This window comes from Rosa chinensis, chromosome 4 (assembly GCF_002994745.2).
Source record: "Rosa chinensis cultivar Old Blush chromosome 4, RchiOBHm-V2, whole genome shotgun sequence".
Classification (NCBI taxonomy): Eukaryota; Viridiplantae; Streptophyta; class Magnoliopsida; order Rosales; family Rosaceae; genus Rosa; species Rosa chinensis.
This window is the reverse complement of record NC_037091.1, coordinates 15,772,476-15,787,969: the sequence shown is the minus strand read 5'-3', so window position 1 is coordinate 15,787,969 and position 15,494 is coordinate 15,772,476. Positions and strand designations below refer to the sequence as shown.

The 15,494-nt window shown below is 40.5% G+C and overlaps 1 protein-coding gene across 2 annotated transcripts; it reads left to right on the top strand.

Moving 5' to 3' along the window:
• Positions 1–16: 16 nt before the first annotated feature.
• On the top strand, positions 17–4,614 carry LOC112196237 (calcium-transporting ATPase 5, plasma membrane-type). 2 transcript variants are annotated; one of them, XR_005809246.1, is made up of 12 exons: positions 17–127; positions 591–755; positions 873–989; positions 1,350–1,448; positions 2,211–2,348; positions 2,447–2,547; positions 2,929–2,974; positions 3,069–3,197; positions 3,627–3,737; positions 3,826–3,917; positions 4,250–4,376; positions 4,460–4,614. XR_005809246.1 is itself a non-coding variant. In XM_024336553.2 (11 exons), exons 2-11 carry the CDS (start codon positions 639–641, stop codon positions 4,305–4,307), a joined length of 1,008 nt encoding a protein of 335 aa, XP_024192321.2. In that variant the 5' UTR covers positions 17–127; positions 591–638; the 3' UTR covers positions 4,308–4,450. The 2 variants fall into 2 exon arrangements, 1 of the variants encoding a protein (XP_024192321.2); XM_024336553.2 differs by lacking the exon at positions 4,460–4,614 and having other exon boundaries at positions 4,250–4,450.
• Positions 4,615–15,494: the final 10,880 nt, after the last annotated feature.

Below are 15,494 nucleotides of genomic sequence, written 5' to 3'. Positions count from 1 at the left end.
GGGGTTAGAGTTTATTTCCTTTTTTTTTTTTAAATTATATTACTGTATTAGTTTAGCTTATGTAGACAACAAATTGCAGGATGATGTTCAAGCGGGGATCAAGGAAATACAAAGAGCTCGCATTAAGGTACTACTTGGTAGACACTATTGACTATTGTTTATAACATCAACTTATTACAGAATTCTACTGTTTTGTGTGGAAATGTGATTAAAAAGTGGGCCTCACAAAAAAATCTTTATTAGAAGGTCCTCAATTATTTTTCATTTGGATTTTTATCTCTTTCTCTCTCTTGAAAACTGAAAGTTGATTTAATTTTCAATGTTATCTGAAAATGAATTCGTTTTGAAACCATTGTATAATTCGTTTAGGCTTTTTTCTTTCCTCAGCATGTGTTGTTTTAATTGAACTATGTTTAAGTATCATGAGGATATCATATGGTTAAAAATAATTGTGATTTCTTAAAAAAAACAATTGAAAAAAAAGAAACACTAAAGTTGTAAAACAGATACATGAGCGCTTGGGTTTGATAATTTTCAATTCAATGTGATTTGAATCTGAAGAAATTTCCCACATCATGAGCCATATATAGGTACGCTTTGTTACGCATGACAATCCTCAAACTGCAAAAGCAATTGCTATGGAATGTGGCATACTTGCTTCTGATAGGTCAGATGCTAGTGAGGTAATTTTTGAAGGAGAAGCGTTCCGACAACTTTCTGATAGTCAGAGAGAAGATTTAGCAGAGAAGATTTTGGTAGGTTGAGAATCTCACATCTATTCTTCATAACTGTATTACTTATTGATGGTATTAAGAATTAAAGTATTATGAAATTTTTGTTGAATATATATCATTCAATATATACATGTGTAGGTAATGCGACTGTCTACCCCCGATGACAAACTTTTGCTTGTGCAAGCACTGCGGAAAAGAGAAAAGGTTGTTGCTGTCACTGGATCTGTCATTAGTGATGCTGGTGCACTACAAGAGGTTCGAGAGCATTTTCTTATTTGCTATATTTCTTTTTTCTTAATTATGAAAATGACCCGTGGAGTTTTTGTCGCCCATTCGATTAAGGCCCGGATGTTTTAGTGTTGTCATTTGTCAATTGCTCATGCAGCTGTCAAACTGTTGCAATTCGAGGACAGGGTGTATTTGGCCTTTTCTTTTTGCTTTTATTTTGGCAGCTATATATATTCTTGCAATCCTGCTTGTCACCATGATAGAGTTAATTTGTTGATTTACTACATTTCTATAAAGTTAGGATGTGAGTCAACAGTCGATTTATATTCTGACATGTGATGCGTGATGATGTTTCTTATATGTTATATCTATTTCTTTCACATTTAGGCCGACATTGGTCTTGCAATAGGTGAACAAGCGACTGAAGTTGTTAAAGAGAGTTCAGATATCATAATCTTGGATGGCAATTTCGCTACTGTAGCCAAGGTTTGTTTATGCTGTTGCTTTCTTATCTTCCTTTTCTTCACTATTATGTGCTCATATGAATCTCCACATGCAAAATTCGTGAGGGAATGATTGAATTGAAATTTGTTCAGTGGGGGTTTGTAACTCCAATGGTGGAGAAAAAAATGGTGAGTTCTGAAAGACAGTTGTCAGGTCTTGATCAGCAGAAAATAAGTCCAGCGAAAGTCTGGCTGGCTTAAAAAATAGTTTATAGAATAATACTCGGTTTTAACTGAATTTTCTTTACCAAATGATATTCCAGTAAATATGAGAGTATATAGTTGTTACTTGTTATAATAGTCAAATGAGGTCCAGACTCCACAGTAAGCCCATATATGATAAATGAAATATTGCAATACAATTTAGCTACTAAACTTGATGACTGAATATGGTGAGCTGCGGTAATTTAACCTGTAGCAATTAGCACATGCGATGCTTTATTCAAGAATAAGCTCTCTATCTGTTTAAACTGGAATTTGGCCGATTTTTCTGAAACCAAAAAGGATTAGCCAATATCAGTTTGTATTGGTTTTTTCGGTGTCCGGACACACCAAGGCCATGATATCAAAGTTTTGACATCAGAAGATGTGACTTTTTTTTTTAAATGTATGAGGCATGTGATTCAAAAATAAAATTTAGTGTAGCAAATCCTACTTCCAAACATGTTTATTATGTCCCTGGATGTTGGATCTTCTTTCTATTATTTTAGATTGCTGATTCATCAATGACATTAAAATTCTTCAGGGTTTCAAATGGGGACGATCTATGCATGAAAAGGTTCTGAGAGTTATGCAACAGCAACTTACAGCCAATATTGTAGCAGTAACTATAAACTGCTTGGCGGCAGTTTACTATGGTCACATTCCTCTCAATGCTGTGCAGGTTTTCTCTCTGTTTCGCGCACTTTCTGTTTTATATCTCTCCATTGATGCACCTAAGGATGTTGATGTGTTAATTTGTTTTGCTTGTCCTTTGCACAGTTTGTGTGGGTGAATGTTATCATATTTGGTCTTGGACCACTAGTATTGGCTACTGAATATCCGGCTGAACGCCTGATGGACGAACCCCCTATTGACCGAGGGTAAGATTTCTTTGTGTGTGTGTCTAACTTTACAATTCTACATTGTGTAAAAAAAAAGTCCAACCGTCTATTTTTATAACTTTACAATTCTCCATTCAGTGATTGTCCTTGCAAAAAATCAGTTAGATACAATGGTAGCAAACCCCGGTCGAAAAATCATAATCTGCCTCATGCTCAAAGAAGTAATAAACTAATTAGTTTTGATGATTATTTTTCTAGTCTCTTCACTTTTGCTTTTCGCTGATATAGTTATATTATGCTCTTGCTTTCAATATGGTTGCTTAAACTAGACCCTTATCTCTTGAATTTTGAGCTCAGTAGTCAATAAATCCAAATTCTGTGATGGTTGTAGTAACGCGCTTCTGGTACAATATCTTACAGACAACCTCTTATAAAATATATTCGGTGGAAGAGACTGTTGATACAGGTACATGTTCTTTTCTTGAACTAAAGCAACCAAAACTATTACCATTGTCTTTTTGATAAATTTTTTTACTGTAAATGTGGCTTGGAACTTTCAGGTTCTGTACCAAATTATTGCCCTGCTTGTCATCAATTTTCAAGGAGGGAGTTTACTGAAAAATTATACCAGAGACCACGCCACCAAAGTGAAAAATACAATGATATTCAACACATTTGTTATATGTCAGGTACTGTAGTCATCACTAGTTAAATAGAAAGTGATTTCTCTTTTCTTTGTTTTTAATCAGAAGAAAGCTTCTGGGTTTGATTTAGGGTGTTATAAAGCAAAGTGATTTGTAATAGTTCTTTATTCATTTGCGGTTCTAAACATCAGAAGTTCCTGATACTGCCTATGTTTGTATTTTACTTTTTTAGGTAATTTTTCTGTCTAAATTTTTCTAAAAGGCACCTTACTATGCCATCAGCATTCAGCAATATGAGGACTATGACAAGCTTCCCATTTTGATTTTGGATGTTATAAAGCAAAATGATTTGAAAAAAGTTATCTTTTCATTGCGTTCTAAACATTAGCAATCCCTGATCTGCTGCTCTCTTCCATTAAATTCCATATGCTGCATTATTATCATTTCAAGGAATCCAATTTCTTCATATCTCAGATTTCCATTGAATTTGGAGTTCGAAAGACTGGTATACTGGACCATCCTTTGAAATGGATTACTGCTAACTCCGTGTTTCTGGGAATAGTGGGAATAATTCTTGTGATTCAGGTGCGACATTTTGTACTCTTTTTCTTTTCTGTCGTGTGTGGCATACATACACTCCCATCTGTTTACACTTTATGTTGCTGTTCTGTAGTTTATCATCATTGAGTTTCTTGGGAAGGCGTTTTTCATAGTCAGGCTTGACTGGAAAGAGTGGCAGTTTTCCCTCACCCTTGGTATTGTCGAGTAAGTTGATGATTGAAGATTACAGTTTTAAGGGTGTTACCCAAATGTTATTTGTTGTTACTGAAGAGTTTTTTCTTTTAAGATTTCTTTTTATTCTCACCCCACCCCTCCTGGATACCAGTAAGATTTGTGTTGTTAATGAAGATTATCACATATAGTCAGTCATATGTGCTCGAGTTTCCTGAATTTCATGTTTGGGTGCAGGATGGTATTGGCTATCCGGTTAAGAAAAACAAAATAAATAAAAAAGATAGTTAACTCAGTGTCACAAGTTGAATATGCAACTGATTTATCTTCTTTTGTTTGCTGAAAACTCTCTTTCTCTCTCCCAGGTTGTTTTTTGCACTGCTTCTATTCGTAAAGCACTTGACACAAAGGAATCATCATTAAGATTCGATATCGGTGATGTACTGATGTTCAACCTGATGATGTTCATGAAAATCTTGTGCAATCTGATGTGTTCAACCTGCTAGACGTTCATTGCTGAACTCGTTTACCCTCGCACCTTCTCTTCATAGTGGAACATTATGTGATCTGATGACGTTCAACCTGCCAGACGTTCATTGCTGAACTCGTTTACCCTCGCACCTTCTCTTCATCTTCCTCATTTTATGACTTGGTTCCTTGGGTGTATTTTCGTTATTGATACAGACTACATGTTGAATAACCATTCATTATCAATTGGACTTGAATAGCATCATTGTGTTGTCTAGGATCCCGGCTTCAGCATAGGGGAAGCCAGGAAGGGCCTCATACATGACAAGTTAATAGAGGCTTCTAGGCTTCTAGCCCAATTGCAGGGCTAACTTCAAATTACCCAATTAATGTCAAGCATTTTTTTGAATCTGTTTAAGGATATCTCTATTTGTGTTTAGCCCAAATTCTAGGTTACTTGACCTAGTGGTAATAGGGTTAACATTAGAAGGATCTAGATTCCTATTCAATGTATGATTACTTTCCTTGTATGATTTGGATTCTATACATTGTAATCCTCTATATAAAGAGGCCCCTATTATCAATGACAATATACATCAAATTCCTCTCAATTACTGTTTCCCTAAAACACGTTATCAGCACGAGCCCTAACACAAGCGATAAGCCTAAAATCAGATTAGCCTCGCCTGTGCTACTACTGACCCCGCAGTCCCCGCGTCACAACTTAACACTAACCCTACCAGGTTAGCCTCGCTGCCCCTGCAGCATCTGCAAGCCCCGCTTGCCTCCTGTCCTCGCGCTCGCAAGCCCTGCTTGCCTTCTACCTTCGCGCGCGTTTACTTTTCCTGCGAAAGCTCGCCTCCTCGCGCGCGCTTGCTTCTCCCGCGAACGCTCGCCTTCCTTCGCGACTCCGCTTCTTCGCAGCTCCGCATCCTCGCGGCTCAGCATCCTTGCTGCCCCGCATTCTCGCGACACCGCGACCCTGCGACACAGCAACACGCCAACAACCCCGCGACACGCCCGCGACACCGCGACCCTGCGACCATGCGACCATCTCTCTAGTCTGTTCGCCTGGGACTAAAGCTCGCTCTGCAATCCTAAGAGGTAAACGTTTCTAAAAGTTCCCGTTTTTGAAGTTTTCATTCTTTTCTTCTTTTCTCGAGGACTTCTAACATCCCTTCTTCTACCCCCCTTTCTTCTTCATAGGGGAGACCAAAAGCCGAACTGTGGCGGTTCGTGCTCACTCCAAACTTGGAGCTTGTAGAGTCCTCCAAACTTAGAGTTTGTTGAGAAGAAAACGATCGACCACATACATCGTTGTTTCGATCTAATCCAAAACCCCTCTTGGAATCAGATTTTCTTGGAAGCGACTACGCTCAGAAATTTAATAGTTTTTCGTGGTAGCCTTTTTTAACTCCGAAACTAACCCTAATCTTGTGTTGTTTTTCAGGATGAGTTACTTGAACAAGTTGAACTTTGTTCCACTAGAGACAACTGACGCAGGATACCATAGGTGGGTCTAAGATGTGCGCCAACATCTTAAGACTGATGGACTTCTAGAAGCCATCCAAGAGCCTAGTCAGAACGTGCTCTCCATTGAGCAAGCTATTGCTTTTGAAGAAAATCAAGCTAAAGCCATCATTCTCATGACAAGGCACATGAATGACGCGCTCCAAAGTGAATACCTCAATGAGGAAGACCCAAGAAAGCTATGGGTTGAACTTGAGCAGCGATTTGGCAACGTTCGTGACTCCCTGCTTCCTGATTTAGAAGTGCGATGGCATAGCCTCCGCTTCTGTGATTTCAAGTTTGTGCTTGATTATAACTCGGAAGCTCTTCGTATCAAGTCTTTGATGGAGTTTTGTGGCCAAACCATAACTGATACGATGTTGATCGAGAAGACTCTCTCTACCTTCCCCGTCTCTGCCCTGATGAATTCAAAGAATTATCGGATTGATGTGAAAGCAGGACGTATCACGAGGTTTCATGAGCTTATTGGCGCCATGAACGTAGCTGAAAAGCACGACAACATCCTTGTGAAGAACTATAATGCTAGACCTGTGGGAACTAAGTCTATTCCGGAGTCTAACTATAGTCGCGCCCCCAAGGGAGGACGCAAGGAGCAAAACCCTAAGAGTAGGGACAATTCTGGACGTTCTGGTCCATATTCTTGCCCTAAAGAGGAAGGAAATCGCCAAGAGAGGCGTGCACGGAACCGTGGAGGTCAAAGTGTGAAGAGAGAGAGAGGCAGAGCCTCCAGCTATGGTGGTGACGCCACCAAGAATAATAGTCGTCCAAATCATGCATCAAAAGCATCTCGATCAAGGGAGCCTGACCATAAAGATGTTTGTCTTCGATGTGGATCAAGTGGACATTGGGCAAAGAAGTGCACTGCATCCCAGAATGTTGCAAACGCATACAAGACGTATCGTGAAGCAAGGGAGGCAAATTACATGGAACAAGAAGATCAAGATGGCGATCTCGATCTAAGGGTGGAAGACTACAAGGATCAAGACCCAGAAACTGGCGATTTTGATTAAGTCTTTTTATTTTCCAAGAGATGTAGGCAATTGCCATATTACTTTTGTAGTAGATGCCAATGATATTCGTCTTTCTTCAAAGTAGGCGTACTCAATGTACGTGTGATGTCTAGGAAGGTTTTGAGATAAGTGGTACTTAAGCGAGCTTTGCTCCACCGACATCTCTCTACTCACCTGGTCACATTTACATTGGAATTACTGAAAGGAGTTAGACGACTACCATTGTTTTGCATTAACTAATTTATTGGATTAGATTTCCTTTGGTTAAAGAAACGATGATGTAATTCCTTTTGGCTTATTAATAAAAGTTGAGTTCTCTTCATTATGACTCCTTTTTAATTACTAGCTTTTCTTTTAGGAATGGATGAACTACAATGTCTTGCGGATAGTGCGACTACGCACACCATTCTACGACATAGGCAATTATTCTTAGAGATGTTGCCTACATATTCCTCTGTGACTACGATGGCTGGGCCATCCAGTTTAGTTCAAGGACATGGAATGACCCAATTACTTTTGCCCAATGGCACCTTGATTAAAGTCACTGAAGCTCTCTACGCTCCTAAGGCAAATCGAACCTTATTGATCTTTAAAGATATAAGAGCCAACAGATTCCATGCGGAAACGCATAGTGAGAACGAAATAGAATTCCTTTGCATTACCTCTAATGATTGCGGACGGAAGCGCATCTTAGAGAAACTTATGTGTCAATCTAGTGGACTTTATGTCACTACAATTCGACCTATTGAATCCAATAATGTCATCAGAGAAGATCTCTTGGATTCCGACACATATTGGCTTTGGCATGACCGACTAGGACATCCTGGTCGTGATATGATGCTCCGTATACTTAAAACTTCACACGGGCATCCTTTGTTCAGAGTGAGAAGAAGCAAGAATCAAAAATTGATTCTAGGACTTAGCAAGACCGCAAAAATTGCAGCTTCTGGCGCTGCTGCTGTCTTAGGCCGCCGAAAAAGGCTGCCTCTGTCCCTAGTGATGACGCCATATATGGCTCCAACCATGAGCATGACACCATGGTTGCTCCTCCTAGTGGCCATGACGCCACACAAACCAATTTCCATGGCTCTAACGCCATAATGGGAGATGTAGTCACACACTTTGCTTCTAATAGCGCCACAGACGCTCAGGCCCGACCAAAATCCTCTTTGGTTGCCTCTAAGGCCCCTCGCTCATTTTGCAAAGCCTGTTCCTTCGGGAAATTAGGACCGAGACCGTCCTATGCAAAGGATCCTAAAATACTCATTCGTTTCTTACAAAGAATCCAAGGAGATATCTGTGGACCAATTCAACCATCATGCGGACCTTTTAAATACTTTATGGTATTGGTTGATGCGTCGACACGCTGGTCACATGTCGCGATGTTGTTCACTCGAAATGCTGCTTATGCTAAACTCCTCGCCCAGCTTATCCGTCTACGGGCTCACTACCCTGACCATCCTATTAAGTCCATTCGACTTGATAATGCTGGGGAGTTTACATCGAAAACATTCGATGACTATTGCATGTCACTGAGGATTGATGTAGAGCATCTAGTTCCCCATGTTCATACCCAAAATGGTCTCGCAGAAGCCGCTATCAAGCGACTACAAATGATAGCACGGACATTGGTTATGCGCACCAATCTCCCTGTTTCTGCTTGGGGATATGCAATATTGCATGCAGCAACGCTGATTCGTCTACGACCCACTAGAACCCAATCTTACTCTGCGTTACAGCTAGTGACTGGATACGAGCCTGATATCTCGCATTTACGCATTTTTGGGTGTGTCATCTATGTGCCTATTACGCCGCCACAACTTACTAAGATGGGTCCACAACGACGAATGGGCATCTATGTTGGCTACGAATCTCCAACTATTGTCCGCTATCTTGAACCCTTGACAGGCGATCTCTTTACCGCTAGATTTGCGGATTGTCACTTTGATGAGACAATCTTCCCATCGTTAGGGGGAGATAAGAACACAGATGTTCCACAGGAACAATAGGAATTGTCGTGGTCTGTCCCCACTATGTCTCATCTCGATCCCCGTACCACACAGTCCGAACTTGAAGTGCGACGAATAATTGAGCTCCAGAACGTAGCAGATACTTTGCCTGATGCATTTTCTGATGTTGCCAAAGTGACGAGATCACACATACCTGCTGCAAACGTGCCTGCAAGGATCGATGTTCCGAATACTGGACATCACACTACTCCGATGACACCAGGAGATGGCGTCATTGCCCAACATGACAATGATGTGGCGTTTATGGCCGCAGGTCCCGCAAGGAACTGCGGTAGACCAATTGGTTCAAAGGATACTCGCCCTAGAAAGAGAGCGAATGATGCACAAACAAATCATTTGATCATCGATACTCAAAATCAGTCCCATGAGAATGTTCTGGATTATGGTTATGTCCAAGAGACATCACTGGGGGACTCCTCAATGTCAGAACCTATCCCTGAGAACGTAGAGATCTCTGTAAACTACACTAGTGTATATGGGACGGGGGAAAGAAACTCCATCATCATTGATGATGTATTCGCGTATTCAGTGGCGCGTGAGATTATTGAGACCGATGACATCGAACCACACTTCATTGATGAATGCCAACGTAGAGCTGATTGGCCAAAATGGAAAGATGCGATCCAGGCAGAACTTGATTCTCTAGCGAAAAGAAAGGTATTTGGCAAAGTTGTACCAATACCGCCCAATACCAAACCAGTTGGTCACAAATGGGTATTCGTTAGAAAGCGTAATGAGAAAAACGAGATTGTAAGATACAAATCTCGACTTGAGGCGCAAGGCTTCTCACAACGCCCTGGAATCGACTACGAGGAGACCTATTCTCCTGTAATGGACGTCATTACGTTCTGCTACCTTGTCAGTTTGGTAGTTTCCAAAAAACTGAACATGCAGCTTATGGATGTGGTTACTGCGTATCTATATGGGGATCTAGATACGGAAATATACATGAAGATTCCAAATGGAATTTAGTTACCCAAATCAAGTGGCTCTAAACCACGGAGCGCGTTTGCGATTAGATTGAAACGTTCACTATATGGATTGAAACAATCTGGACGGATGTGGTATAACCGTCTAAGTGACTACTTGATTGGAAAGGGATATGTCAACAATGAACTATGCCCATGTGTGTTCATAAAAAGGACAAGTTCCGGATTTGCAATAGTAGCGGTTTATGTTGATGACATGAACATAATTGGCACCCTTAAAGAGTTAAGGGAAACCGCTGAACACTTGAAATCCGAGTTTGAGATGAAAGATCTTGGGAAAACACGGTTTTGCCTCGGTTTAGAACTTGAGCACCGTAGAGATGGTATCCTGATTCATCAATCAGCTTATACATAAAAGATGCTTAGGCGTTTCAACACTGATAATATTAAGCCTTCAAGCACCCCAATGGTCGTCCGTAGTCTTGATCCAAAGAAGGATCCATTCCGTCCAAAAGATGACGACGAAGAAATGCTAGAGGCAGAAGTGCCCTATCTAAGTGAAATAGGCGCATTGTTGTACTTAGCACAATGCACAAGACCAGATATCTCATTCGTTGTAAACTTGCTGGCTAGATATAGCTCTGCGCCAACACGACGCCATTGGACTGGTGTTAAAGATATCTTTCGATACCTAAGTGGTACGATCAATATGGGCTTGTTCTATCCCTATAGAGAGAAGATGGATTCAGACCCATCAAGTGCCAGGGATGCCACACATGGTGGACTGCGTTCCCTCTCCCCAACCCAAAACGATATAAGTATTTTGGAAGGTTTTGCTGATGCTGGGTACCTCTCTGACCCACACAAAAGTCGCTCCCAAACTGGTTATGTATCCACCATGGGAAAGACCGCGATATCTTGGAGGTCTACAAAGCAGACCTTAGTCGCTACCTCTTCGAATCATGCAGAGATCATTGCTCTTCACGAAGCAGTTCGTGAATGCATATGGCTTCGATCCATAGTTACGCATGTTCGAAGCAATTGTGGTTTGAAGTCTACCACAGATGAGCCAACGAGCATTTATGAGGATAATGCTGCTTGCATTAAACAAATGAAGCAAGGCTACATCAAAGGCGAAAACACCAAGCACATATCGCCTAAATTCTTCTACAATCAGCAACAACATAAGCTCCTCAAGATCAAAGTGAACCAAGTTCGATCTGAGGACAATGAGGCAGACTTGTTTACTAAGTCATTGCCCAAATCCACGTTCGAGAAACATGTGGCAAGAATTGGCTTGCGGAAATTATCCGAACTCCCATGATCGTAGTCATCAAGGGGAGGCACAGACATCAGGGGGAGATGTCTACATGTTCGTCTCGAATCGTGAATGGTGTGTTGTGCTCTTTTTCCCCTTCGACCGAGGTTATTTTTGTCCCACTGGGTTTTTGTTACTCGGCAAGGTTTTTAACGAGGCAACGAGAAAAGCACCGCGTTTGGACAACACAAGGGGGAGTGTTTAAGGATATCTCTATTTGTGTTTAGCCCAAACTCTAGGTTACTTGACCTAGTGGTAATAGGGTTACATTAGAAGGATCTAGATTCCTATTCAATGTATGATTACTTTCCTTGTATGATTTGGATTCTATGCATTGTAATCCTCTATATAAAGAGACCCCTATTATCAATGAGAATATACATCAAATTCCTCTCAATTACCGTTTCCCTAAAACAGAATCAAATTAATGTCAAGCATACATGCTTGACATATGGGTCATCATTTGACCCGTAGGCTAAAAAGCCCATTCGACATTACCACTTCTTTTTTTTCTCTCACAAATAAAGCCTACATTACAATATTTTTCGAGTTAAATTGGCATGGTCTGATACGGTGCGGTTTTTTAATTTTTCCATGAAACTAATGCTGGTACTTTGCCGGATTCATAGTCTTCATGGTCTACATGAGCATCTTTCTAGCCTCACGGTGTATTAGAGATTTATTAGTTTCATTGTTGTCCTATTAAACTGAAAAAGCCCGTCAGTAGCTCCTCAATTTTTTTTCTTATTTTATAGAGGATCAAAATATTTCACTCATACCCCCATGGTGACTCTAACCCAGGACCTGGATTCTAGGTAGTGGGTGTTCTAACCACTGAACTAGCTCCTCATTGATAGAAAGATATGATATTCACATACTCAGTGAATTTTATGCTAAGTTGTAATGGTTGATCTATTTTCATCAAGTATTTTACCATTTTAGTATCGTTTAATGTGCCTTAAATTGTATAAATTTTGGGCATTTTTGATAGTTCAAAAATTTAACACTTTTAAAGAAGAATTGACTTAATTAATAAAGATAGATATAGATAACTGGGTAAATTTTAAGAACAATTTATAAACTTTTCTCTACTGAGAATTAAGCTTACTTAACTTCTAAAACTATCCCATAAAGTATATAGAGTATAGACTAATGAATCCACTAATTTTTGATACATTCCGTTAACTCCTCAGTTACAGAGTCTGCTATTATCAAACAAGCGAAGGGTCAAAATGTATTTTCTCATACCCAACTCATTCATACCTCTTCTCCTTCACCATTTCTGCTCTCTCTCTCTCTCTCTACCTCGCCATACTTCATTACCCAACTAATCAGACATGGAATTACTCAGCCTAACTCCATGTTTTGCATGTTTGCATCTTCTGCTCTCATCTTCTTCTTCTTTCCATCATCAAGCTCTTCCTCATTTCCGCTCGCCGCAAAATCCCAGTTCCTCCTGGTTCCCTCGAGTGGCCTTATATCGGCGAAACCTTCCAGCTCTACTCTCAAAACCCAAATGTCTTCTTCGCCTCCAAAATCAAGAGGTAGCTAATCAATTTATCAATTACAGGTACTTCACATCATTTCATCAAAGTAGTCTTACTTGTGTTTGTAATTGATATAAGTTCAGGTATATCTTCAAGAGTCAAGACCCACATCTTGGGATTAAGAATGAGCAAACGAGGGATTACCCCGCCCCCGTTCCCCATCTAGGGATATTTTCAAATGAGGGATTCCCCGCCCCGCCCCCGCATTTGTCATTTTCTCTATATGAACTTTTTTTGTTTGCTATTTTGAAATTTTTTATTTTCTATCTTTTTAGATTTTTTTTCCTTTCCTTTTTGACAAAAAATAATTCACAAATCACAATTATACGACGATCCAACAGTTGGATCCTCACAGATCACCTAGAGGGATCATCTTTACCGATTTATACTGTGATCCAAAGGTCGGATCCTCACGGATCACCCTTAGGTTCATCCTCTCAAAATTATACGAAGATCCAACGGTCAGATCCTTACGGATCACCTAGAGGATCATCTTTACCGATTTATACGATGATCCAACGGTCATATCCTCACGGATCACCCTTAGGTTCATCCTCTCAAAATTATGTGAAGATCAAACGGTTGGATCGTCTCAAATCGCCCTTAGAATCATCCTCACAAAATTATATGATGGTCCAACGGTCAGATCCTCAAGCATCGCCTTTTGAATCATCTTTTCACAATTATACGAAGATCCAACGGTCGGATCCTCACGGATCGCCCTTAGGATCATCCTCTCAAAATTATGTGAAGATCCAACGGTTGGATCGCCCCAGATCGCCTTTAGAATCATCCTCATAAAATTATACGACCATCCAACGGTCGAATCCTCACGAATCTCCTTTTAAATAATATTTTCATAATTATACGAAGATCCAACTGTCGGATCCTCATTGGCAATAAGAAAAATTATAAAAATGCCCTAGTTAAAAAAAAAAAAAAAAAAAAAAATGGGGAACCCACATGGGTAATGGGAAACCCCACCCCCGCACCTGTGATGGGGAAAGTGGGGAAAACCCGTGGGTACCCCGCCCCCGCCCCCGTTTGCCCATTCCTACTTGGGATGTCCTTGCGTGATGATTTTGAGTCCAACAGCTGCGAAATTCCTACTCCTGACGAAAGCCCATCTGTTCAAGCTTGTTCTCCGACCCTTTATGTCGGCAACCCTAAAAAACAAAGTCGAAGACATTGACTCCATCGACAAGGACTCCCTTCAGTCCTGGGAAGGCCAGTGTTTCGTCTTCCACCATTTGAGTTTTTCTTCATCTCTCTGTATTGGGTTGACTATCATTAAAATTACCTGTATTGGGTTGAAATGGATGAGGATTGGAATTTCTCAGATAAGTCTGAAATAGGTTGGGATATTTTTCTCAAAGGTGAGTCCTTGTGAGTAGGTGGGGTGAGATCTGAGTTGAAGAAATTATTGGGATTGGGCTTCATGAAGGGCGAGTTGGGCCATATCTTAGAGGTGGAGACAAGGCGGCCGCGGTTGATGGTGATACTGGAGGTGAGGAGAGGAGCTGGTGGGGGTGTCTGTATCAACTGTTGTGTTTCAACCCTTTTATTCGACATCCTTGAAGAGACAGATTAAGAAATATGACGGAAACCACACAAACTAACGGAGCAGGTGACGATGTATTTAAATTGGGTCGGGTTTTCAACTCCATGTACTTATGTGATAGTTTCAGAAGTTAAGCAAGCTTAATTCGTCAGTGTAAAAAAGTTCATGTACTATTCTTGAAATTTTGCTCAAGATAGATTGCAATAGGGATTACCATTTGGCCTACGAATCAATGGGTCGATGGAGGCCTATGAAAGCCTGGCCCGTTGGTTTTGAGGGTCGAGCTTGGTTTAAGAGTTTTAAGCCTGACTCGCCCCATAGACCTAACCCGCCAAAGGCCCGAAGAATCTCATTCAATCAGGCCCGTAAATACCATTTGTCCGTAAGTCAGCAAATAAAATACTATACTCTATGTGTAGTTAATTTTATATTGTTGAAGGAAATCAGCTATTAGTGTGCCTAATCAAACTAGGAGTAGTAATAGAAGAGAAGATTCTAGAATTCCTAATCCTATTCGGATTAGTATTCCTTGTAACATTAGAATATGTACTTGTAATCCCTATATATAGGGCTCCTATTCTCAATAATATAACACACAATTCTCTCTACATTCTCTCTCAAATCTCCTTTTACTCAAACACGTTATCAGCACGACTCTAGCCACAAAACAGAAAACCAAAACCCAAAAACCTTTTTCACCAAAAATCTGCCGCAGTCTCCAGGCTGAATTGGATTCACTAACAAAGAGACAGGTTTTTGGGCCCATAACGCAGACACCCCTAGATGTAAAACTTGTTGGCCATAAATGGGTCTTTGTTAGAAAGCGTAATGAGAAAAATGAGGTGGTTAGATATAAAGTCTGCCTCGTGGCGCAAGGTTTCTCACAACGCCCTGGAATCGACTACGATGAGACATATTCTCCCGTAATGGACGTTATAAAGTTCCGCTACCTTGTCAGTTTGGTAGTTTCCGAAAAACTTGACATGCAGCTTATGGATGTGGTTACAGCATATCTCTATGGGGATCTAGATTCAGAGATATATATGAAGGTTCCAGATGGACTTCAATTACCCAAATCAAGTGGCTCTAAACCACGGAGCGCGTTTTCAATAAGATTAAAACGCTCACTATATGGATTAAAACAATCCGGACGGATGTGGTATAACCGTCTAAGTGACTATTTGATTGGGAAGGGATATATTAATAATGAAATATAC